At 43.8% G+C, this 23,584-nt stretch overlaps 1 protein-coding gene and 1 pseudogene across 1 annotated transcript; both read right to left on the bottom strand.

Annotated features, from left to right (window-relative positions):
- Positions 1–52: 52 nt before the first annotated feature.
- Positions 53–22,636, bottom strand: SLC35D2 (solute carrier family 35 member D2). The gene is made up of 12 exons (XM_066617744.1): positions 22,512–22,636; positions 16,821–16,854; positions 15,872–15,958; positions 14,253–14,320; positions 12,208–12,279; positions 10,758–10,826; positions 8,983–9,085; positions 8,001–8,093; positions 7,431–7,498; positions 6,200–6,278; positions 4,250–4,332; positions 53–4,164 (listed from the first exon to the last, which is right to left on the bottom strand). Exons 3-12 carry the CDS (start codon positions 15,956–15,958, stop codon positions 4,062–4,064), a joined length of 825 nt encoding a protein of 274 aa, XP_066473841.1. The 5' UTR covers positions 16,821–16,854; positions 22,512–22,636; the 3' UTR covers positions 53–4,061.
- On the bottom strand, positions 14,101–14,217 carry LOC136642813 (5S ribosomal RNA; annotated as a pseudogene).
- Positions 22,637–23,584: the final 948 nt, after the last annotated feature.

The following is a 23,584-nucleotide window of genomic DNA, read 5'->3' as shown; positions in this document are numbered from 1 at the left end:
AATATGAACAAGTGTAAACATTGTCAAACCTATTCCTTCAATTTACAAAAAAAAAAAAAAGTTGCTACACTCCTGATAACAGAATTAGATGGTGGGATATTTTGGGATGTTTCAATTTTCTGGTTTATGTATAAATATCAAAGAGTTGATTGTCTCACACAGAGTAATGGAAACCATTCCAGTACTTTCCACTTTTTTATAGACTGCCACCTATCGAAAGCTCCAGAATTTAGGAGTTTGTAAGAAGAGGGAGCAATTCAATGGAACAGTTTTTAAAAAAATAAAGATGGATTATCAAAATCTCCTCTCTGAGTCATCTGATGTATATATGAGCACAAAGATCCAGAGATTGAAAAGAAGTAAACCCAACTGTTGTTCATTATCCCTTGAAGAGGGATATTTGAAGAAGGCAGTGTGTACTGAACACATTCCAGCATGCCAAGTAGGCAGCAAATTAACTACATTGCTTGCACAATCCTATGCATGTCTGCTCAGCAGTAAGTCTCACAGAATTTAATGGGACTTACTCCAGGAAAGTGCAAATAGGGCTGCAGCCTTACAATGTCTTTTCATTCAGCTGTTCATACCCCTTACAAATTCATAGCCTCCCGGAAGTTGGCAGGAGGTTGAACCATTTAAGCAACCTGGGATCCTTAGTAATCAAGTAATGAATCATCAGTGATGTAGTTGATGTAAACTTTTGGCAGGTGAAATATTGCAGAGAAAGATTTGGTCCTCAGTCACTTAAGTCTATAGGAACCTGGACTATAGCAGGTCCTATAGCAGGACCTATAGCAGGTCCATTGTGACTTTGATCCTCCCCCCCCCCTTTCAAACTGAAATAGTGTACCTTTGAAAAGGCAACACAAAAATATGCTTTGCACAGTTACGAGCTAAGCTGCAAAAAAACAAAGATGATGTGACAAGGAGAGTAAACAGACAGCATCTGCTTGAGAAAAAACCACAGCTAAAAGGGGGCATCTGTAACATAACATGCATAAAATATGGTATATATTTATTCTCTGCTATTTGCCTGAATGCATCAGTTCCAAGCAAGGGAATCCCCAGGAGTGGAGATAAAAGAAACAGATGGTGCAAAACGGCCCAGGAAGAAGTAAAAAAGAAACCCATACCAAAATCAAACATAAAACCAAAAGACTTGCAAAAAGACTGCAATTGTTGATCACAACACCAAATTACAGTTCCGTTCATTAGGACTGAAGTATTACTTTTCCCCCAAATTAGAATGTAGCAAAAGCATTTGCGTCCTTGGGGGAGGTTAGGAGGGGCAAATGCCCCAGGGTGCCACCCCACAGTGGGCACCATGACTCTTTCCCCTCCCCACTATATTTTTCCATTTTCTTTTTTACTGGGCCCATTGTTGGGTCCATTTTTGAGAGAAGGCCTTTTAAGGTCTGGGGAGGCATGGCCCCAAAAGGCCTTCTGAGGACTTCAAAAAGCTGAAAAATAGCACATATAATTTTCTGAGAAAACCAGAAGTGATATTTTTGGGGCGGGGTAGGGCAGCATTTTACAGTCCTGGCCCCAGGCAGCACAGGGACCAGGTTTGCAATTGAACCAGCTCCCCTAAGGGAAGGCAATGTGTTCTTCCTTTCTTTGGGCCTAATTATGTATTATGAGAGATATACGGCCTTTGCACCTTCCACATCTTCCCAGGAACGGTTAGTTTAATAAGGTGCGTGATAAGACAAAACAGCATTTCCCCAGTCTGCAAGAAGCAGCTCTCCAAAAGAAAAGGTCAGAGACTGAGGAAATGCTAAACGCAGTGTCATACTAAACACCTTGTTTATCACACAAAACCATGATCGAGTGTGACAATTGGCAACCTTGGGTTTGCTTGCAAGGGGAGTTGCTTTCAACTTCTGTTGGTAGTTTAGAACAAGCTGAGATCTGTCATGATGTCTATCCAGCTTGATCCAACCACAGTGCGTGAGGAAGCCATGATAGACAGTTTCATATGGATCAACATGCTATGCCATGATTAAATTATGATTTTGCATGATGCCTGAATGGGGGCAATTTTACTGGGGAGATGTGGGAGACAGGGCAGCAGCAATTACACATCCCCCATAACGCACAGTTATGAGTCTTTACCTTCTTCAAGCTAGGAAAATAAAGAGAAACTGCACCCAACTAGACAGATTTAAGTTGGGCCCAGGTCCAAATGGCCCCAATAGCACTGTGACTTTTCATGTTCCACCTTTCACAGTCTCTCATGTCCCATCCCACCCATTCTAAGCCTCTCATGACTTTTGGAAAGTCTCCTATGCAATGTGACTGGTTACATCAACAGAATTCTTTGTATTAGGAAGCACTTGAATCATGTCCATGGAGGACAACTTGAAACACAGCCTAGACAGAGGAATCAGTTATGAGGTAAGTCCAAATTGCAGCCTTACAGAAAACTAGTGACCAACTGGATCTTTCATAATCAAGGAGGAACACTGTGTTTCAGTACTGGAAGCCTATGACAGCAACTGTACTGTCCTAAGTTCTAGAAATTCTCTCTGTGATGGAAAAGTTAATGTCTTCTCTATACCTAGAATGCAGGTCTCCTCACTCTACATCTTGCACTCGTGAATCTTAGCTAGAGTGTAAATGACAAGGGCTCAGTTTTGACCAGTTGTTTAATCCTCAACAAACTAGAGGGTATCTGTACCTTTATCATTTTATTGGTCAAGAATGTTCTGCACTTGAGTGTCTCATCCATCATCATTAACAACTACTGCGCAGCTCTAAAAGGGAAAAGATTTTGGAGTTGTGCTGTAGGAACCAGGCACTGCCCTGTCTCTTTCATAGCATTTTACGCTCTGTTGACTCTTCAATGCTTTCTTGCAATGAATCTGGAAGCAGAACCACCCCAGTATTGTTCTATGATACAGAAAAGATTAGAGAAGGTTTTGCTATCACTGCAGACACTAGCTGTGTGGGAAGAATTAACAGAATTGGCACAATAAGAAGGAAAGCCCTTATTCAAAAATGCTGGCTTGGAAACATGAGTGTCAGTGCACAGACGGAAGGCACCGCTGATTTCCCCTTGCCACTGCTTCCCCCCCAATACCATGCTTTCATGAGAGGCAAGGAGAAGTGGGGAAGCTCTTTTTTTGTGAACTGTATTCATGATCCAAGCCATGGAGGACAAGCCTGTAGTCCTTGCTTAAGGCACATAGGTACAGTCACATATTTGGTATCAGACACACACATTCCATGTATTTGATCCCTAACAATGCACAGCCTTGGCTCACTGTAGATCACACTAGGCCCCAGCACACTGAGTGAGGGTGGCGGGGGCATTCACAACATTATAACAAGCTGGGCTGTCTGCATGGACAATTTCTTGGTGGATTCTGTCTTGACGCAGAAGAAAAGGTACCTGCCTTTGCACAAGACACTTCCTGCACTTTCAGTTGTAGCATCTTAGAGCTGTATAAAGCTCTAATCCTACTAAGCCCACGCTCCTCCCCGTTCATCCATCAGCTGGCCTACTGATCAACCTACCAATCCAGGCAGCTAATGCTCTGAAACAGAAACCTAGACTGCTAGGGAGACCTGCCCTTGAGTTTTCAGGCATAAGCAAAAGACTTCTTGACTTTTGCACCCAACCTTTTGGAGCTGGTAAGCCGTTCTCAAAACATAAGCTAGCACTATATGGTGCCCATGGCCACAGGTGAGACAGTGCAATTAATCAACACCGTATTTCAAACCAAAGCCTCGACTGAGTCAAACGGAGTAAAGATGATCAGATTTGGTCAAGCACAAGGATTTTCAGTGGGGAACAAAGAATTGCCAACCCCTGCCATTGATTTTGAAGAGACTGCAAAATCTACCACAATTAGTCCTGGTACAGAAGAATCACAAAAACAGCTGCAGTCAGCTGTTTTCCAGTTCTCACTCTCTGCTCAAGTGATATATATCTTGGCCGATGCCGTGAGCCGCAATGAGAGACGAGGCCTTCTCCTCTTGTACCCGGTTCTGCGTGTGCTTGTCTGACATCTACAACAGCTGGCATCCTGACAAGTTACTTGTGCCATTGGATGCTGCTAGCTCTTGGCATCTGGTATGGCCTTTTCTTCATCTGGGAGTTGCTTCGGAGCATCCTGGCCCCGCATTGTTAGAAATGAGTATCTCAGTCCTCCTGCCATGCTGAGAACACAGATATAGAAACATCAGAAACCTGCATAAGATCTTCTTCATGTGATTTTTAACGTGCATTCAAAACCCTACTCACCAGATGTTGAGTCCCACGAAGTTCAACAAGGAAAAGACATAATCCCCACCAAACAGCATTCCAATATAAGCGATGGACACATTCTGTAGACAAAAGAGTGGAGTGTCTATTTCACCATAATGTCACTGCTGTTAGACGAACTTCCAAGAGAAGAACTACCAATACCAAAAAAGTTATTCTGAGCTACCTTCACTTAATCATGAAAATAACTCTAATAGTAATAAGCCATTTCAAGAACAGTGGTGATTGCTACATTTAATTTAAAAAAACAACACATATGGCCGTCTCTATCTATCTGAAAATGTGTGTGCTCTCAGGGAAATGGCAGACTGGAAGTGCTTGTTAAAGGAAAGGAAATCATGGTCTCAAGTCGCATAACAAACTGCATAGCCACACTGATGCTTGGGGGTAGGCAGTATCTGGCTTTTATCACACAACTCTTAGCAATCTTAGAATCCACACGGTTTTCAAAAGAAAAAAAGCTCCCAGCCCTCATGAGAGATGATTTAAAAGGCAAAGATGGTGTTTATGATTGTCTTTGTTCACCTCTGCATTTTTTTCCCTACAAATCTAACATGCCTATCACCCACTCCTATCAAGTAAAGTCAGTTTCTCATAGCCCAGTCTTATCTGGGGCTCACTGTGGTGGATGTTATAATTTGCCATCATTGTGACTGACAGTATGAAAGCGGTTCTACTGTCATGCATGGTGGAGCTGTCAGGGCAAATGGCCAGAGGTGGTTTGGGAGAGCACCTTGGCAGCAGCCTATCCCCCCCTTCCCTGCTCCAAACCACCTTCCAAGTCTCCTTAGACTTACAACTGCTAAACAGCTGACATAGGTTCAAGGAGACCCATTAGAGGCCAGGAGTATGAGGAAGTAAGTAACAAAGGGTGCAATCCTAACTCACTTTCCAGCACTGACATAAGGGCAATGCAGCTCCAAAGTAAGAGAACAAACATTCCCTTACTTTGAGGAGGTCTCTCTGAGTGCCATGCAACTGCAGGATGCAGCACACATTCCATTGGCACAGCTATGCCACTGCTGGAAAGTTAGTTAGGATTTGGGCCAAAGAGCTTTACTTACCTCTCCTGGGCTGTCTAGTCGCTCCCCCATAGCATGTGCTCCGTCAGCAGTGTTGCATGCTATGGGCTGGTGGAGGATGGGATTGGGTCTCTTCATCTTCAAAATTATACTCCATCCTCCAAAAACCCTCTAGGGCAGGGGTGCTCAATAGGTGGATCACGATCTACCAGTATATCGCGAGGCAAAATGAGTAGATCGCGGAGTGCCGACCCCCCCCCCTTCAGGTGCCTGGGAGGAAACGCCGGGAGTAAGGCCCATTGTACTAAATGGGGCTTACTCCCAGGTAAGTGTGGCTAGGATTGCAGCCTCACAGCCTAATCCTAGGCATGTCTACTCAGGAGTAAGTCCTGTTATACTCAGTGGGGCTCAAGGTACACCAACATACATTGTACACATAAATGTTATATGTTATGATGGCGCGAACATTGTAAAAAAAACTCTGGTAGATCTCTGGGCCTTGCTGGGTTTCAAAGTAGCTCTCGAGCCAAAAAAGTGTGAGCAGCCCTGCTCTAGGGCATACTTTCTTAGTTAAAATCTCTTTAACTTCAAATGATGCAGCACTATCAAGACAATGGTGCTTCTTTTTTAAAGTGTGAAATTGTAATTACAGCATAAGGTGACTGAACAATGGCTAGCTCTTCCTTAACACCTGAAGCTGCCCTATACTGAGTCAGACCGTTGATCCATCTAACAGTACTTTCAGCACTGACTGGCAACAGCTCTCCGGGTTTCAGATAAGAAATTTTCCACCTGGAACTTGAACCTGGAACTGTCTGTAGGCAAAACAGGTGTTTTCTCACTGAGCTACGGTTTCATCCATAATTCTCACATTCTCACCCATCATCAATTCTCCTAATTCACGTACCTTTATAGCCCCAACCACTGCGGTTGTGAGCGCAGAATTATAGTGGCTGCAGAGGACTGTAGAGTACATCAAAAGGAACCTAAAACAAAGAAAGGTAACTTACACCCTGTTTCACGTTTTGTTTCAGAAGTAAGTGTGTTTCAGAAGTAAGTGTGCACAGAACTGCAGCCTTAATATATAATTCCACATTGATATTGACACAGTGATATTCACTGTTGCCTTTAAGCATGGCTGTATATATTCTACCTAAAAAGCAGGTAGTACTTTACACTTCTACACTGCACCAGTGTAATCTAAGGGAAACTGAATTTAGAGACTTGTATAAAATTATGCAAATTGCACTGAGCTTGCATGGAGTTTTCTGCCCATAATAATCCTAACATTTCTACAACCAGTCAAGTGGAACGGCAGAGATCAGAAACTGCCACATCTCATAGGGTTTTAATGTGCTACTTCATGAATGACAAAATTTGGGACTTGGCATCTTTCATAACAAGCATGCACTATGGCACAGACAGCAAAGAAGGAAAAGGAAGAGCAATAATTTTCAAGACAAAAAAAAAACAAAACCTGAGAATACTATGTGGAAATGATCTCTGTTCCTTGAGTTAAAAAAAAAAAGACTTCCCAAAATACTCTGGGGCATTCTATAGCTGTTATACAGTAAATAGCTGAAAGTACTGTTTATTTTAGCAGTCGAACCCAGTAAATATACACTGTTTGAACCCACAGGATCTACTTTCTTCTTCTCAGGTTGTTGTGGTGGTTATCTGCAGTTATCTCATTCTGCCAACTATAGACAGGCAAAGACTGGATGCAAAAGATGAGAAAAACTGGTCACAGGCCAACACACATTTTGCTTCCTTAAACGTTACACCAATTCCTGGGTATATTTGGGGTGCTGATTCCAAAAATGGCATCCATTTTGCCCTATCACATCTAGTTTTGGAGATATAGTATAGCCTCATTAGTGAATGGTTCAAGCAGCTTCCTCATGAGGAAGCCTACACCATGGCTTCCTCATGAAGAAGCTGCTTGAACCATTCACTAATGAGGCTATGTCTCCAAAACTAGACATGATAGGGCAAAACAGATGCCATTTTTGGAATCAATACCCCAAATTCATATCAAACCACCATAAAGCTTGGGAAAAACTTTTCTGACCCTCAATTTTGTAGGCCTGTGTAATCAATTCCTTGCTTTTTTTTTGTAAAGGCAAAATCCTCCTTACCCTAGTACACAGGACAGAAGGAACTGAATGAGAAACAAAAAATTTGTCCACTGCTTGAAATCGGTGGCCTATAAATATGAAAAAGTAGATGTTAGAATAATTGTCCTGAGATGCTATAAACATTACATTTAAGATAGTGAGTTTTAAACACACGCGAGCACACAACCACCGATTCAGAAAACAGTTCACAATCACACTTTTGACAAAGGGTTTCCTTCAGGCTGAAACTCCAAGCCTGCCAAGGGCTCTATACCTGCAGAAGCAGGCTTCCGTGCAACAATTCCAGGTCAGATGTGAGGAACTGTGCGTGCAGTACAGGGTGTGAGGTTCCCCTCTGTGGTTCAGCAATTGGGTCTGTGGGGAACTATGCACCCATTTCTCCAGGTTTTAAGCAGTTTGGACACTAAGACCTAGCTCTCTATGGGGCAAGCTGCCCATCCAGTTAGAGTGGTCCTGCTATATCCTTTGAGGAGCTCCACATGTTTTCAACCGAAAACATCCTCTAAGTATTTTTCTGCAATGAAATAACAAATGCAGTACACTGTCCTGAATTGTTTAAATGCTGCTTACCTGCTGGAAGTCTCCCGTGAAGAAGCTGATGAGAATGGTTGGAACTATCATAAAACAGGCATTATAAAAAATGACTCCATATTTTCCCAGCTCCTGCATAAAACAGACACACAGACTGGCAAACTAGCTAGGGATCATTTAACATCCATAGAGCGCTTAGTATTAAACATCTAAAGTAGGAGTGGGGCATAAGGTCATTCTGGACCTACTGGGAGCTCCAATGGTGATCTAGGAGAGTTACCCCTGAACCTTCTATCCAACCTCCGCTTTGGTAGTTTCAATTATTATATGTCCAAAACAATATATGCACAACTGCTTCACCCTATTGTGAAGTCAACCTTCAGAAAACAGAAGCTCCTTAAATTAATTTGATTAAAGATACATGGAATGTGAAAACAAAGAAAGCTAACCATGGATATATCTGTTATGTGAAACCTGGGCTGGGCAACAAGCTGTAAGACTCTGTTTCGACTGCCCACCCTCCAGCAAAGCCCATCCATGCTTGCCCCTCAGCCCAAACAGAGGCTGAAAATCTACACACTTACCTGGAATAGGTCACAGGGAAATAAATGGGACTTACTCCTGACCAGACAAGTCTAGGCTTGTGCTTACAGAGGAACTGGTGGTGGGGTAGTAGCCTGGCCAAGGGGAGGGGGCGGTACTTTCTGGCAATGGCCTGGGCAGCACTGGGGCTAGGATCGCCACTGTAGGCTATCTTCAGATATTCCTGGCCTCTGAGAAACCAAAAAGTCCCCAAATGACACTAATGGGAAGGTTGAATTTAGGAAAAGTCACCCAGGAATCAAAATGTGACAATGTAAAGAATGTTGACTTTTTAGCCCTTCCTTTGCAGAGATGGCATCTCAAAATGTGAATCTGACTTTTTCAAATACTTAAGGCTGGCTATAAAGAGATGCCCAAAACCCTGGAAGGAAGACCCTTTGCTGAGAGAAATAAGAAGGGATAAAGGACATCCACATACCCTGGGGTCGATTTTTTGTTTTGTGTAAACACCATTTGCAGCTGTGAAGACATCATTCAGCAGCACAGTAGCGTAGCCTCCTAGGTTGAAAGCCAAATCTGATCTGGAAGAGATTATATGTAGGGATGAACAAACAAAAGAGGCCCTCCAAGGGTGGGCATTCTTTTGCATGACAAATGTACTTTGTGCAGTTACCCAAAACAGTTCAATATTATAAACAGCTGAGCACAAAATAGAAAGTTTGAAAGTGTCCATAGGAGTGAAAAACAAAACAAGACAAACACTTGTACAGTACTGTGTGTGTTTTTCTCAGGGAATCTTCTGATTTATGACTGACAACCTCTCCCATGACTTGGAGAGAGTAAACTATCAGGAATACAATCTAAAATACCAGAGCTGAATAACCCCAGATCATGCCAGGAGATGATCTTGTGTAGGGGTTCCTCTGCAAGTCCCACTGAAGTAAATGAATGAAGAGTGTTTAGCAGTTCTTGGTGGGTTGCAACTGGACTCTCCATTTCCTGCCTAGGATAATCATGTCACAACATTTATGTTTAAGACTCTTTTCTCTCTGGGAGGCAGGGCTAGGAGCAGGCCAGCAGCCAGCCCATTTCCAACATTATGGAAGAGTAGAGAACCACATGTACAGAACATCTGAAGAGGCTAGTGAGAGAAAGTGAAATAAGTAATTATTTAAAAATATTTTGCTAAAGAGAACTACCACTTGCCTATTTTTAGATTACTGTTTTCTTTGATATCTTGCATGTATATGAAATGTAATGCAGTGCCAAACTCAATCCATCTAGAAGTGCTAAAGCCCTTTGGGGCAGGGATCTGTCTCCTGGTTCTTTGCAGAGTGCCATGCACACAGGTAGTGTAATTACAATAGTTACAAAGTTATCTGAATAGGTTCAAAGAATATGTGGCTAGTTCTGTGCTTCCAAGAGAGGGCCCTGAGTTTCTCAAAGAGTACCCTGCCTCAAGCCATGTGGCAAACTTCTTTTGAGGATGGGGGAATTTCATAAGCAGTTTGTGACAGGGTGCGGGGAGGGAGAGAAACACTCTGCAAATGGGGTGGGTCAGAAATTCCATTGGGCACACACATGGTCTATAACACACCTCTTTGGATCAAGGTGTGAGAATAAAGGTCAAGGTCTGGAGAATAATCAACCAAGGGTAGTCACTTGGTATTCTAGAATCTCAGTGTGATCACAATTGTTTCATGAACTATGGCAAATGGCCCCTAATGGAAAATTGGATAGCTTTACAGAACCCTAAAGCATGCTTCATTTAGAAGCCAGAGCAACAAGTTTCTAGTTCTCAGCATTCTGCAGCTTAAAAACAAATGGTTAACAAATGACACTCTTTCATTTGGGGGAAAAAAGTTAAGGTTCTCCCTGCAGTCTGCTACAACTCTCCTCTATCCCAACATTTTGGGGCCACACTCAGTGCACAATTAAGAATACTTTACCTCAGTGGGACTTCAGCATGATTAACTGTGCATTTGGTTGAAGCTGAATTGACTCCGCCATTCAAAGAATCCTAACCTTTGTGCTCAGTAATTGAAAAAAAAAATCTGGGACAGTATGTGCAGAATTCCAGTTCATGATCATCAACTTAAGTTATGTAGCAGAAATTCTTTGAGAACGCTGCAAAATAAGAGCATTTTGCAATACCTGTTTCCTATCTCCTGCAAAGCAATTTTGTTCTGTTTAGAGCTATGCTAAAAAATCAGATTAAAGTTTAAACCAAAGAGAAAAGTTTAAAAACCTTACCCAGCTGCAATGAAAGCTCCAAGGATAATTGCAAACATACTGGCTATAACACTCATTGAATAGTGTTTCCTACAAAGACAATGATACAATTAATTCTACTAAGAGGAATGTGGATAAAACATTCTAATTCTACTAAGGAATGTGGATAAAACATGCAACAGTCCAAACATTTATCTGAACCAGTATTACATATGACCATAGAGAGATCTGTGATATAGCAGAACAAGGCTGAAATCCTACATATACTTACTTGGGAGTAAATCCCACTTAATTCAGTAGGACTTACTTCTGAGTAAGCAAGAATAGGCTTAAGGTACAAGGCATAGCAGTTTGCATTCCTTTTACCCTCACCACTTATGCTTGATCCCTCCCATAGAGATGTTGCAGGTACATCTCCAATGGCCTTTTGAGGCTACCTTCCCCATAAGAATGACCCCATTCTCTCCAAAGGAGGGGACAGATCCAGCCATATAAAGGGGAGCAGGGCAGACCACAAATGCAAGGGTGTGTAAAACTGTTTTTTGTTTTTTAAAGTACTGACTTTCAGAGAAGTCACCCAGAGGAAAAATTTTAATACTCCAAATGCATTGGAAAACAAATTGTCTTCTTCACTCCTGTGAAAACTCTTCCTCCTCATTTGGTGCATGTCGTTCTTTCCACTAAGCAATGGTTCCCAAACTGTGGTTCCCACAGGGATGCCATAAGATGTCCCTTGGCAGCCTCTTCTTCCCAGCTCTCCCAGACACTGCCATCTTGGATCACATGATCCTTGCAAGATCTTGCACAATCCAAGATGATGGCACCCACTTTCCTGGCTCTCCCAGGTGCTGCCATCTTGGATATTGCAAGATCTTGTTTGGGACCACTGCCTAAAGGAAGGGGAATAAAGTCAGGGCTACAAGTCAGGGACATCAGAAAACAATGAGTGGTGTGGTCAGAGGCAAAAGAAGAGCTAAAAGGAAAGTTGTACTGAGCCAAAACCTGACATTATGCATAAGGACATGGAAAAATAAGGTGATTTGCAGAGGCACATGGGTATGAGGTCTAGATTCTCACTGTATCATAAGGACTTGTACAGGAGGTACACTGAGTTAGTTGCAGTTCTGCTGTCAACTCTAGAACTGCCAACTGGTAGCCTTAAGGGGGCATCTAGAACCAACAATCCCTGGTGGTGGTGGGAGAGCTGGGTTGAATTTCATCTGCTGACCTGAGCTAACCAGCCATTCCTCAGCTGCATTTCTAGCATTCATCATTAACCATATCTCTCCTGTAGTTAAATGAATTACTTTGCTCCCACAAGCTCTCTAAGAGGATCAAATTTTTTCTTCAAATTCCAGCAAGCCAGCCAGTAAGAAAGCACCAGTCCAAGCATTCTGATCAGATGCCCCAAGAACATTACTTAATCTGCGAGACTGCAGAGGTATTTCAAAAATGGGAGGCAAATACTCACCCAAGTATGATGACTTCCAGCAGTAATGTAAGTGGAATGGTAAACTTCCTAAGGACTGTAAACATTGGCAAACTTTTTTTTAAAATTGAAAAAAAGAGAGAGAGAACATTCAGGTTGAGTCAGCTGCAAGTTCTTCTATTGGTCCTTAACTACTTTCATTACGTTGAGGAAGAAATTATTAGATTCACATTAATAATTTGTCTGAAGAAATGCTCAGTCTCATAGTCAAATGTCAGTCTGACACCAAAAGCTCATGAAACAACAAAATCATTTGAAGAGAATTTTTAAAATTAAAACTTGGACTCTGCGATATAAAAATATGTTAACTTCTTCTTAACTGTGGTAAGATAAGGTTGTCCCTTCCATAACTTGAGAGTCATTGTTATGTGGTTTCCCATGCATCATTCACCCACTGGGATTGATTCTGTGGGCCAGTTTAGGTCATAATAACCACAACTAACAGCACAAGCCTATGTTTACTCAGAAATAAGCCTCACTGAGCTCAGCTGAGCTTACTCCCTTTCAGGGCCCAATCCTATCCAACTTTCCAGTGACGATGCACTTGCAATGCAGCCCCATATCTCTCCTTGAGGAAGACTATCACTGCTCCCCCCCACCACTGCAGACAGCAATGTACACCCTGTTGACATGGCTGCATCAGCACTGGAAAGTTGGATAGCATGGCATAGGGCCATAAGTTTTTTTTACAATTGCACCATCAGTCAACAACAATTACTCTGAACCTACACTCCTATATTCTTAAGCTATATAAGATTTCTGGTTTAATTCAAATTCAGTGCCTGATTTATATGCATGTTCTATTCTCAGGCCCTAAAACTAAAAAGTAACAGCTTAAGCATTGATGTAAAAAAGCGTTTCTCAAACTGTGGTCTGTGACCCAATGCTTGGTGGGTCACAACTTGATGCTCCCTGTCATGATGCAAAGCATTATTGGGAGCCACCGGAGACGGCGTTTCCAAGTTGCATCAGGCCTGCAACCCACTCCACTGGCCTCTGCAGGCTCCAGAATGCCCTACAGAAGCAAATGGAAGCTACTTCGGGGTTGCACCTGTGACTTCCAGTTTGCTTCCGCAAGGTATTCTGATATGAAGTATGAATGTCAGGAACACCTATATCTGTATGCCTGATTGGGTTATGGCTTCCTGACACATTTATATATGTGTTGAAGAGTGCACATCTGCCACTCAGATTTTATATGTTTGCTGCAATAAACATACATGTAATTTGTATATACCTGCATCAAGCACAACTGCCTTATAAAACCTGGAACTGCTTCAAGTGACTGACATGTCCAAGGCAACTCAGATGGTTTTTAACTCCACAAACACAACTGTTCACATGAACGGTTCATGATGTCAAACTCTGGCCTCAAAGGTTTGTATCCTGAGCAGCTGCCCACACAGGCCTCTGTCTACGTGAATCAGCCCCAGATTGGCACCCACGTAAAGGAAAAAAAAATTATAAATATAAAACACGTGGAGTTGAAGCAGAATGCTAGTTTTGACTTTCCCTAAATACGAAATGTACTGATCCTTCCTAAATGCAGCCCCTAGCTCATAAACTGATTTTACACAGAAATTTCCAAAGCAATGAATGAGTGTGGCAGTATCTCTTGCATTCAGATTATTGTGTAGCTACACACAATATAGTTTTGATTTCTCAAATTACTTATTTACAAGGACCAACACACACACCTCCCCAATATGGGGGACTAAAGCAGAATAAGAAACAAGTGAAACATTAGGAAAAAGCGTTTTTTGTAGACTGCGGTCTTTAAACCTGAAAATTTTTAACTTGAACCATTTTGTGAATACTGTCCAGGATGCATATTTTAGTGGTTGGCAACCTTCAGTCTCGAAAGACTATGGTATAAGCCTACAGCACCTGGTATTCCCAGGCAGTCTCCCATCCAAGTACTAACCAGGCCTGACCTTGCTTAGCTTCTGAGATCAGACAAGATTGGGCACATGCAAGGTAACAGCTGCTGACACATATGCATCTTAAATTAACATATTTTATTATACCTTAGTTTGCTTGTGCTTGATAATCCACTGATATGATTTCCAACATATATCAAGGGAAGTGGAAACAACTGCAATAAAATTAAAGTACAATTCTGGTTAGGCCCTCTTTAAAGCTACATTTGAACTATTTCATGCCACCAGCTAAACTCCAGCATCTGTGGAAAAATAACACAGAGACTGAAGGTAAATGATTACCCCTGTTGAACTTTGGGCAACTTCTATACCAACATACACTTCCGCCACCCTTCCCAACACAAAGTGGTCTGAAGGCATCTGTTTCACATTTTATAGAGTCAGTAAACATGGCTAGAGATGGTGATCGTGCACAGTCCAGAAATATAGTCAAACTAGATGTTATGCAAAATGCACAATGTAGCCCGGTTTGGCCTGCCACAAGGCAGTTAGCACTGGCTTGTTCCACCAGTGCTAAAGCCCAATAGGTTTGGGCTATAATATCTCATGTTAAACACAGTAACATTCAAAGGGAAGCAGCTGAGCAAACTTAATAAACTCATGCCAGGGTGTCTTCGCCCTGTTTCTGCTTCAAAACTTATGCTGTTCCCAATGCAGGATAGGTATCTGCCACTTAAAATGTGACACAGACCTAAGATCCACTGATCATTTCTACAAGGACTGAAGGAACTTTGTGACCCACTGAAGACATGACCACATATTCATGTGTTCTTCCACAAGCTATGACAAGCTTCTGCACAGAGCTCTCCCATGCTGCTTAGCCAAGTGGTGGTATCTTTCTGGTGGCCTTCACACCACTGCCAACATCTGGATCAACTGAGCTGCTTGGAGCTCAGTTCAGAGGTGTGTGGCTATGCACCTTAGGGGTATGCTGGCTATGGGCCAGCACTGGTAGATACAGAAACATATACCCTGGGGTTTTATGGTATTGACTTCCATTTTGGATCACGCAAGTGACATGTGGGGAACTGCAGGAGGAAAAGTCAGAATTTTTCATCTTGGTTTTTCAGAGGTTGGCATATAAGAGATATGCCTAATCTCTTACTCCAGAACTAATAAGGGTCAGAAAAATCACACATTTTAGCTTAGCAAAAGCTGAAAAGCCACAATGTTTGAAAACACAACTGTGAAGATTCCATAAATCATAGGAAAATGTTGCTGGACAAAATATATAAGAAATACTGCAGGCTCTCTGTGATTAGTTGAGGCCTCTCTAATGAAGCAGTAGCACAGACAAATTCAGTATGGGGAGCTCCGTATCCATGGGTCCTGTATCTGCAGTTTCATTTATCCATAAATCGGGTCTGCAGAACCAACCCCGCCACACGCCCCCTGCGTGTGCCTCCTCTGACGAGACCAGAAGTGACTGTTTAATGCCTTATAAGGCATTAGGAGGCCCAGAGAAGCCAGAAGACCCTCCAAAGGTGAAGGGAACATAGCTCCCTTCACCTCCAGAGGGTGGGGGTGTTCCCTCATACCCACAGATTCAGCTATCCACGGGGTGTCCCAGAATGGAACCCCCAAAGATACGGGGGCACCCTGTATTCTCCATGGCAAATAGGCCAAAGTGAGGGGGAAAAAAGCAAGCAACAGAGTATAGGATTCGATCTTTCATTTTCTAAAATTAAGATCTATGCAGTTCTTACCTTCTTAGGGATACCTTTGTCAAAATCAGGGAAGTGAATGATTTTATTTAATTTAGATATATATAAAATCAGAATAGTGGTAACCATCTAAAAAGAGAAACAAACGAGAAGAAATAATCAAAGTATTGAAATACTATTTCAAACATAAGGCTAAGAGTAAATCATAGATTATTTGTTGGTCATGTACACCCCAACAGAGTATTACTGCATGGCAAGAGGAGTTTCTCAACCACTCTAACAGAAAGCCCATTTATAGACATCACCAGCGAAGGAAACCTCTAAAGTGGAGCTGGTACCTTACAGCGTACTGTAACCCCACCTTATGAACAAAGCTCACTTTGAAAAGTGCATTAGCAACCAGACTGTACTCAAGGGAAAACAACTGGTAGACATCTGTCAATCACACCCCTCCATCCACTAAGATGACTATGGCAAATGGCTTGCCTCTAGAAATATGTTTTATTTAACATAGGATAGTCAAACATGCAGACTGCAAGACCTTTTTTGGTGGTCCTTGAAAAGCCCAGCTGCACCCACCACCTACAGCTTCCTCCTGCTTCAGTGGCTTTTTTATGTCCATGCCATGCCATTCTGGCTTCTCCTTTGACAAAGGAGAAACTGGAACAGCATGAAAAGGAGACAGCCCTCAGGGGCTTCCCTGGGCCTTTTAAGACATTTAAAATGTCACTGTGGGTTTTTTTAAAAACTGGAAGTCTCGAGCTTTTGTCTCTAAGGCTCAGTCTGAGCTCTGTAGAAGCTGCTCCCCTCGTCTCAGGATGGTGGGGGGGGGCACTCACCCATATCTGTGGTTTCACTTTACCTACAAGGGGTCCCATAACAGAATCCCTGTGGATATGGCGGCATGCCTGTACTGGCAAAAACCACATTTGTGAACTAGCCCATTTATCAGGTACACCTGTCACTTAATACCTTCTATGGCACAACATACCTGTCCAATTCCAAGAAACACTGGAGATGGAAATCTAGGAAGAAAACAAAACTGCTATCAAATGCATACATGCATAATTTAAAAACAAGTTTTTTGTGTGTTTTCATTCTTGTAAGAAAAAAAGACATTTAAAAACACAATAAAATTACAAACAGAAACATCTGCTATCAGCAAGATTATGAGTGACACATGCAATACTATAAATTGCTTAAATATCTGTATAATGTATTTCCTTTTTATTTCTTTCTTTTGGTTTTTTCCCCTCCTTAAAAACCCCCCAGATATTTTCACATTTTTATGCTGTACTCGCCCAAGGAGCTCAGGGTGGTGTACATGATTCCTTCCTTCCATTTATCCTTACAACAACCTTGTGAGGTAGGTTAGACTGAGAGAGAGTGACTGGCCCAAGGTTACCAAGGAAGCTTCATGGCTGAGTGGAAATTTGAACCTGGATCTTCCAGGTCAAAGTCCAACACCAGAAACAAGGCATAACCCCAAGGCTTTTGCCCTTTGTTCTGTTTGCTATCTGGATCTCTGAGCTCTGTTTCCTTTCGCCAAGTTCCCATTTGGCACAATGGCTGAACCCCCACATCTATATCCCATTGCCTCTACTTCTAGATCTTAAGTGTGACCTGGGTCCAGAGCAGCTGCCAATGTGGAATTCTTGGTTGTGGCTATCCTACTCTAGTCTGACTCCAGAAGTATGTAATTATTTCTAAAACAAACACCTAATGGCCAAAGCAGACAAGATGCAAGGAAGACCAATTTGGATTGGAGTAGCAGAACTGGGGGAGAGGTGGCCTGACTCTTTGCCTTCACGCATTTTTTCCACTTTCTTTTCCCCTGCAGCCTTTACTCATTTCCAAACTGTATGCTTGCTTGGCAGTAAATCAGTGTTTCTCAAACTGTGGGTTGGGACCCACTAGGTGAGTCCCCATTCATTTCAATATTTTAATATAATAGACTTGATGTTCATGGTATGTGACTGCATTCAGGGAAAAGTGACAGATCTGTACTTTATTAGGCTAATATGTATATTCTTTTAACAATGATAGTCAATGGGACTTACTCCTGGGTAAGTGTGGTTAGGATTACAGCCTAGGATTGTTAAAATTTTCCTGCTTGATGATGTCAGTTCTGGTCATGATATTACTTCTGGTGGATCCTGACAGATTCTCATTCTAAAAAATGGGTCCCAGTGCTAAATGTGTGAGAACCACTGCCCTAAATCATATGCTGCCCAATTTTGGTTGGCTTTCCCTCAGGAGTTAAATATTGCTCTGCAGTCTTTTTGCTGCTAAGCACCAGCAATCTGGTTTCACTCTGATTCAGTGGGAGCCCTTCCCATCTGTACATGCTCAGGTTGTCCAAAAATATTCCCTAGTGCCTACGAAACACAAATCCTGACACCACCATCTAACAGCCCAATCCATGAAGGTCTCACCTGCATATTTCTCTGTCTTAGCTTGGCTTCAAGGGGACAAACTTGTGTCCTGAAAGCCAGGAGTTCATTGCAGTGATCTACTTGTCAATGTACCACAAATCACTCAGAGATCTACTAATAAACTTTGATCTCTTTTCTATTTTGTTGTAGCACACTGTCTGCAATGCTCTGTTATTAAGGGGAATAATAAAAGCTTCTTCAAATATGTTAGAAGCAGGAAACCCGCCAGAGAAGCGGTTGGCCCTCTGGATGGTGAGGGAGGGAAAGGGGAGATAAAAGGAGACTTAGAGATGGCAGAGAAATTAAATGAGTTCTTTGCATCTGTCTTCACGGCAGAAGACCTCGGGCAGATACCGCTGCCCGAACGGCCCCTCCTGACTGAGGAGTTAAGTCAGATAGAGGTTAAAAAAGAAGATGTTTCAGACCTCATTGATAAATTAAAGATCAATAAGTCACCGGGCCCTGATGGCATCCACCCAAGAGTTATTAAGGAATTGAAGAATGAAGTTGCAGACCTCTTGACTAAGGTATGCAACTTGTCCCTCAAAACGGCCACGGTGCCAGAAGATTGGAGGATAGCAAATGTCACGCCTATTTTTAAAAAGGGAAAGAGGGGGGACCCGGAAACTATAGGCCGGTCAGCCTAACATCCATACCGGGTAAGATGGTGGAATGCCTCATCAAAGATAGGATCTCAAAACACATAGACGAACAGGCCTTGCTGAGGGAGCATGGCTTCTGTAAGAGTAAGTCTTGCCTCACGAACCTTATAGAATTCTTTGAAAAGGTCAACAGGCATGTGGATGTGGGAGAACCCATGGACATTATATATCTGGACTTTCAGAAGGCGTTTGACACGGTCCCTCACCAAAGGCTACTGAAAAAACTCCACAGTCAGGGAATTAGAGGACAGGTCCTCTCGTGGATTGAGAACTGGTTGGAGGCCAGGAAGCAGAGAGTGGGTGTCAATGGGCAATTTTCACAATGGAGAGAGGTGAAAAGCGGTGTGCCTGAAGGATCAGTCCTGGGACAGGTGCTTTTCAACCTCTTCATAAATGACCTGGAGACAGGGTTGAGCAGTGAAGTGGCTAAGTTTGCAGACGACACCAAACTTTTCCGAGTGGTGAAGATCAGAAGTGATTGTGAGGAGCTCCAGAAGGATCTCTCCAGACTGGCAGAATGGGCAGCAAAATGGCAGATGCGCTTCAATGTCAGTAAGTCATGCACATTGGGGCAAAAAATCAAAACTTTAGATATAGGCTGATGGGTTCTGAGCTGTCTGTGACAGATCAGGAGAGAGATCTTGGGGTGGTGGTGGACAGGTCGATGAAAGTGTCGGCCCAATGTGCGGCAGCAGTGAAGAAGGCCAATTCTATGCTTGGAATCATTAGGAAGGGTATTAAAAACAAAACGGCTAGTATTATAATGCCGTTGTATAAATCTATGGTAAGGCCACACCTGGAGTATTGTGTCCAGTTCTGGTCGCCGCATCTCAAAAAAGACATAGTGGAAATGGAAAAGGTGCAAAAGGGAGCGACTAAGATGATTACGGGGCTGGGGCACCTTCCTTATGAGGAAAGGCTACGGCATTTGGGCCTCTTCAGCCTAGAAAAGAGACGCTTGAGGGGGGACATGATTGAGACATACAAAATTATGCAGGGGATGGACAGAGTGGATAGGGAGATGCTCTTTACACTCTCACATAATACCAGAACCAGGGGACATCCACTAAAATTGAGAGTTGGGCGGGTTAGGACAGACAAAAGAAAATATTTCTTTACTCAGCGTGTGGTCGGTCTGTGGAACTCCTTGCCACAGGATGTGGTGCTGGCGTCTGGCCTAGACGCCTTTAAAAGGGGATTGGACAAGTTTCTGGAGGAAAAATCCATTATGGGGTACAAGCCATGATGTGTATGCGCAACCTCCTGATTTTAGAAATGGGTTATGTCAGAATGCCAGATGCAAGGGAGGGCACCAGGATGAGGTCTCTTGTTATCTGGTGTGCTCCCTGGGGCATTTGGTGGGCCGCTGTGAGATATAGGAAGCTGGACTAGATGGGCCTATGGCCTGATCCAGTGGGGCTGTTCTTATGTTCTTATGAGCACAAGATTTTTTTTTTTTTAACAAACGGAGAATTGTTACATCCCAATCCTAACCAACTTTCCAGCCCCAATGCAGCTGGCCAATGGGGTGCATGCTGGTGGAGAAGTCAAGGAGGACTCCTCAAGGTAAGGGAATGTTTGTTCCTTTCCCTGGAGACTGCATTGTGGCTACATTGGCACTGGAAAGTTGGTTAAGATTGGGCTGTTAGACAGCAGTAATGAGGTATACTTGACTGGAAGTAAATCCCCACTGAAATAAAAAGGCTTTGCTTTTGGTTAGGATTGTTAGGGCACAATCTTAACCAGGCCTACTCAGAAGTAAGTCTATTTTGTTCAACAGGGCTTACTCTCAGGAAAATATGATTAGGATTGCAGCCTTAGGGCCCAATCCTATCCAATTTTCCAGTGCCAGGGCAGCCATGCCAATGGGGCAGGCACTGCATCCTGTGGTGGGGAGGCTGTTCACAAAGGCCTCCTCAGGGTATGGGAGCATTTGTTCCCTTATCTCAGAGCCGCATTGCAGCTGCATCAGTGTTGGAAAGTTGGATAGGATTGTTCCCTTAATTGTTTAACTTTGAATTTGCAATTGAACTTAAAAAATCCTATTAAATGAATGGATGGTTTTCTCTTGAACCACAAAAGTGGTAAACTCTGGTTACATACAACTGAGGTGCATTCTTGCACCTGCACTCTAGTTTTTTGGTTAAACCTACTGCATATGCTATCATAAACTGTATACTGACCGAGAACTCTTCTGCTGCTCTGTAGCTGTTATATTGGTAGGAACTGGTAGGAACTTGCTGTTTATTGCTTTTGCAGTGATTTACTTGTAAGCTGCCTTGGACTTTCCTATCAAGGGGATTTTTAAAAATAATAATTTAATTAACTTTGACATAAATTGCAACCACCATCTTTTGAATGCCTTAAGGTTTACCACTAAAACAACTGCAAAACGCAAATATGAGATCTGGAAAGATGGAGTATCCTTATGATAGGAGGTGGGGGAGGTGCAATGACAGTACAGGTTGAATATTCCTTATTTGGACCACTTGGGACAGGAAGGTGTCTGAATTTCGTATTTGTCTGGATTTTGGAATAATTGCAGAAACGTAATGAGAACTGCTTCCTCTTGCTCTTTTCAGTGTTACCCATAGGGGTGTCTTGCTGGCCTCTTGGACATTGTTCAACATTGTCTGTACAGGTACACACCACAGAGCAGGGCCTATGAGAGGAATTTTATCAGGGGGTACAAAGTTTTTTCTGGGCCCCTTCCCAAAGGGGGAGGGCACAATGGGGGCAGCAGAACGGGGGGGGGCAAAATAGGATAGGGGGAGGGTGCTGACAGACACAATAGTCTTTGAAGCCCAGGTCTACTGGCCTTCTTGATGCAGAGCCCATCAGCAAGTTCAGGTGAGATAGGAAAATTTCAGATCCCAGGAACTTTCTGGGCCCCCTCCTTAGGTTCCTGGGCCCCCTTTCTGACCCTGGGCCCGGGTACAAATTACCCCCTTTACCCCCCTCTCCTAGGCCCTGCCACAGAGCAGAGGGCAGAACTTACAGCCTGCACTGGAAGTGAGAATGAGCACATGACCTTCCAGTGTTCACACTACAGAAAGTTTAAATAAAAGGTCTTGGACAAAAAAAATCTGGATTTTGGAAAAGTCTGGATAAGGGCATCTGTCTTTCAATATGATCCAGGAACAGAAACAGGAAGCAGAGAAGGCTAGGTGTTGACAAATGGCAAGATCAGTCCCAAGAGGGAGCAGAGATGAGGCCCTGAACAGGTGATTCAGCAAGATGAGTGGGCAAAGTAGGTGACAAGCAGGGACGGGGGATGGGTGGGGAGGCAGGTGAGGCAGAGCCTTCCCACCCCTTCAAAAAGCACTGCTGCCGTTGCGCGTGGGTTGTGGGTGCCTCCCACGGCAGCGGTGCTTTTCGAAGGACTCTGGTGGGGAGGCTCTGCCTCACCTGCCTCCCCACCCATCGCCCGTCCCTGGTGCCAAAGCTGGGTGCTCGGAGAAGAAACTACTGGGAGGCTTGCTGGTGATGGTGGGACTGGGAGGAATCGTTGTCCACGGGCTGGCCACTGCCTCATCTTCGTACCCCCGGTGGCATCGCGCCCTGCTGCCGTCCACCTGTCCTCACCTGTAACCGGTCAGCACCGTCTTGTTGACCAGGACGATCAAGAAAGAGCAGGTCCCGTAGAAGAGGGCGGAAAGCGGCTTGGCCAGGGGGACAGTGGAGGCGGAGGCGGTGGCAGCCGCCGCCGCCGCCGCCGCCGCCTCCTCTTCCTCCTGCGTGGCTTTCATCTCTTGGCCCGCGCAGCAAGTCCCAAACTGTTCGCCATGCAACAAGGCATGACCGCGCGGCGCCCGCTCCCCGGCACTGGACTAGTGCCTGCCTGGAGCTCCTCCTCGGCCGAGGAAGCGAAAGCAAACAGGAAGAAGATCGCACCCAGGCCGCCTGCCCCACCCACTCGGCTGCGATGGGTGCCTGCCTTCCCTCCTCCTCTCTCCCGCTGAAACTTCTTCCAAGCAGAGACACCGGCTCAGTTAGGGCGCCCCCTGATGACCATTCATTGATACTGCGCTTATGGGAGCGGGATCTGCCCACCGCTTGCAAGGAGGGGAGCATCTGTTCGAGTTGGTATCGTGCCTCTAGTGGCAGAGCACGTTTTCCGTGCTCAACGGTCTCAAGTTGTCTCTGCATCTGCAGGTAGCCTGGGGGGGGGGGCGAGCTGCAGTTAGTTAGCAGAAACACTAGTAACTTCAATGAACCAATGGCCAGACTTGGGGTAAGACCCACTGTTTCTCAAACAGTGGTACAGGTACCACCAGTAGTTCTTGCAGTGGTCTGGTGGTACTTGAAGGGCCACTGGACAGCTGCCACCAGGCAGCAAGACCAGGAACACAATGCAAAGAGCAGTGGTAGGAGATACAGCTCAGCAGGCAGCACTCCAAAGCATGCTTTTCCATGCTCGTCTTCCTGTCCACCCTGACCCTTTTACTGGTGTTTGTCATGTCATATCGGGCCTCCCACCCCAGAACTGTCACCACCAGTTACTTCTGGTGGTACTTTGAACAGGTGGACCATGTGAAGGACAAACCTTGAGAAACACTGTATAAGACTGCTTAGTACAGTCACTATTTTGGATACAACAGTATTTAAACATTCAAACATATACACTAGAAGAGCAGCAGACTTCTTTTTCAGTACAG

Source organism: Tiliqua scincoides, chromosome 2 (genome assembly GCF_035046505.1).
Source record: "Tiliqua scincoides isolate rTilSci1 chromosome 2, rTilSci1.hap2, whole genome shotgun sequence".
NCBI classification, from domain to species: domain Eukaryota; kingdom Metazoa; phylum Chordata; class Lepidosauria; order Squamata; family Scincidae; genus Tiliqua; species Tiliqua scincoides.
This window is presented reverse-complemented; position numbering and strand designations above follow the sequence as displayed.

What these genes read in the sequence shown, in the direction of transcription:
- SLC35D2 (XM_066617744.1), bottom strand. Translation starts at nt 15,958, where the DNA reads ATGGTTACCACTATTCTGATTTTATATATATCTAAATTAAATAAAATC. An exon ending in TCACGGGAGACTTCCAGCAG is followed by an intron (nt 7,499 to 8,000) that starts GTAAGCAGCATT and finishes TCATATTTATAG; the next exon opens with GCCACCGATTTCAAGCAGTG. An exon ending in CTTCTGTCCTGTGTACTAGG is followed by an intron (nt 6,279 to 7,430) that starts GTAAGGAGGATT and finishes TCTTTGTTTTAG; the next exon opens with GTTCCTTTTGATGTACTCTA.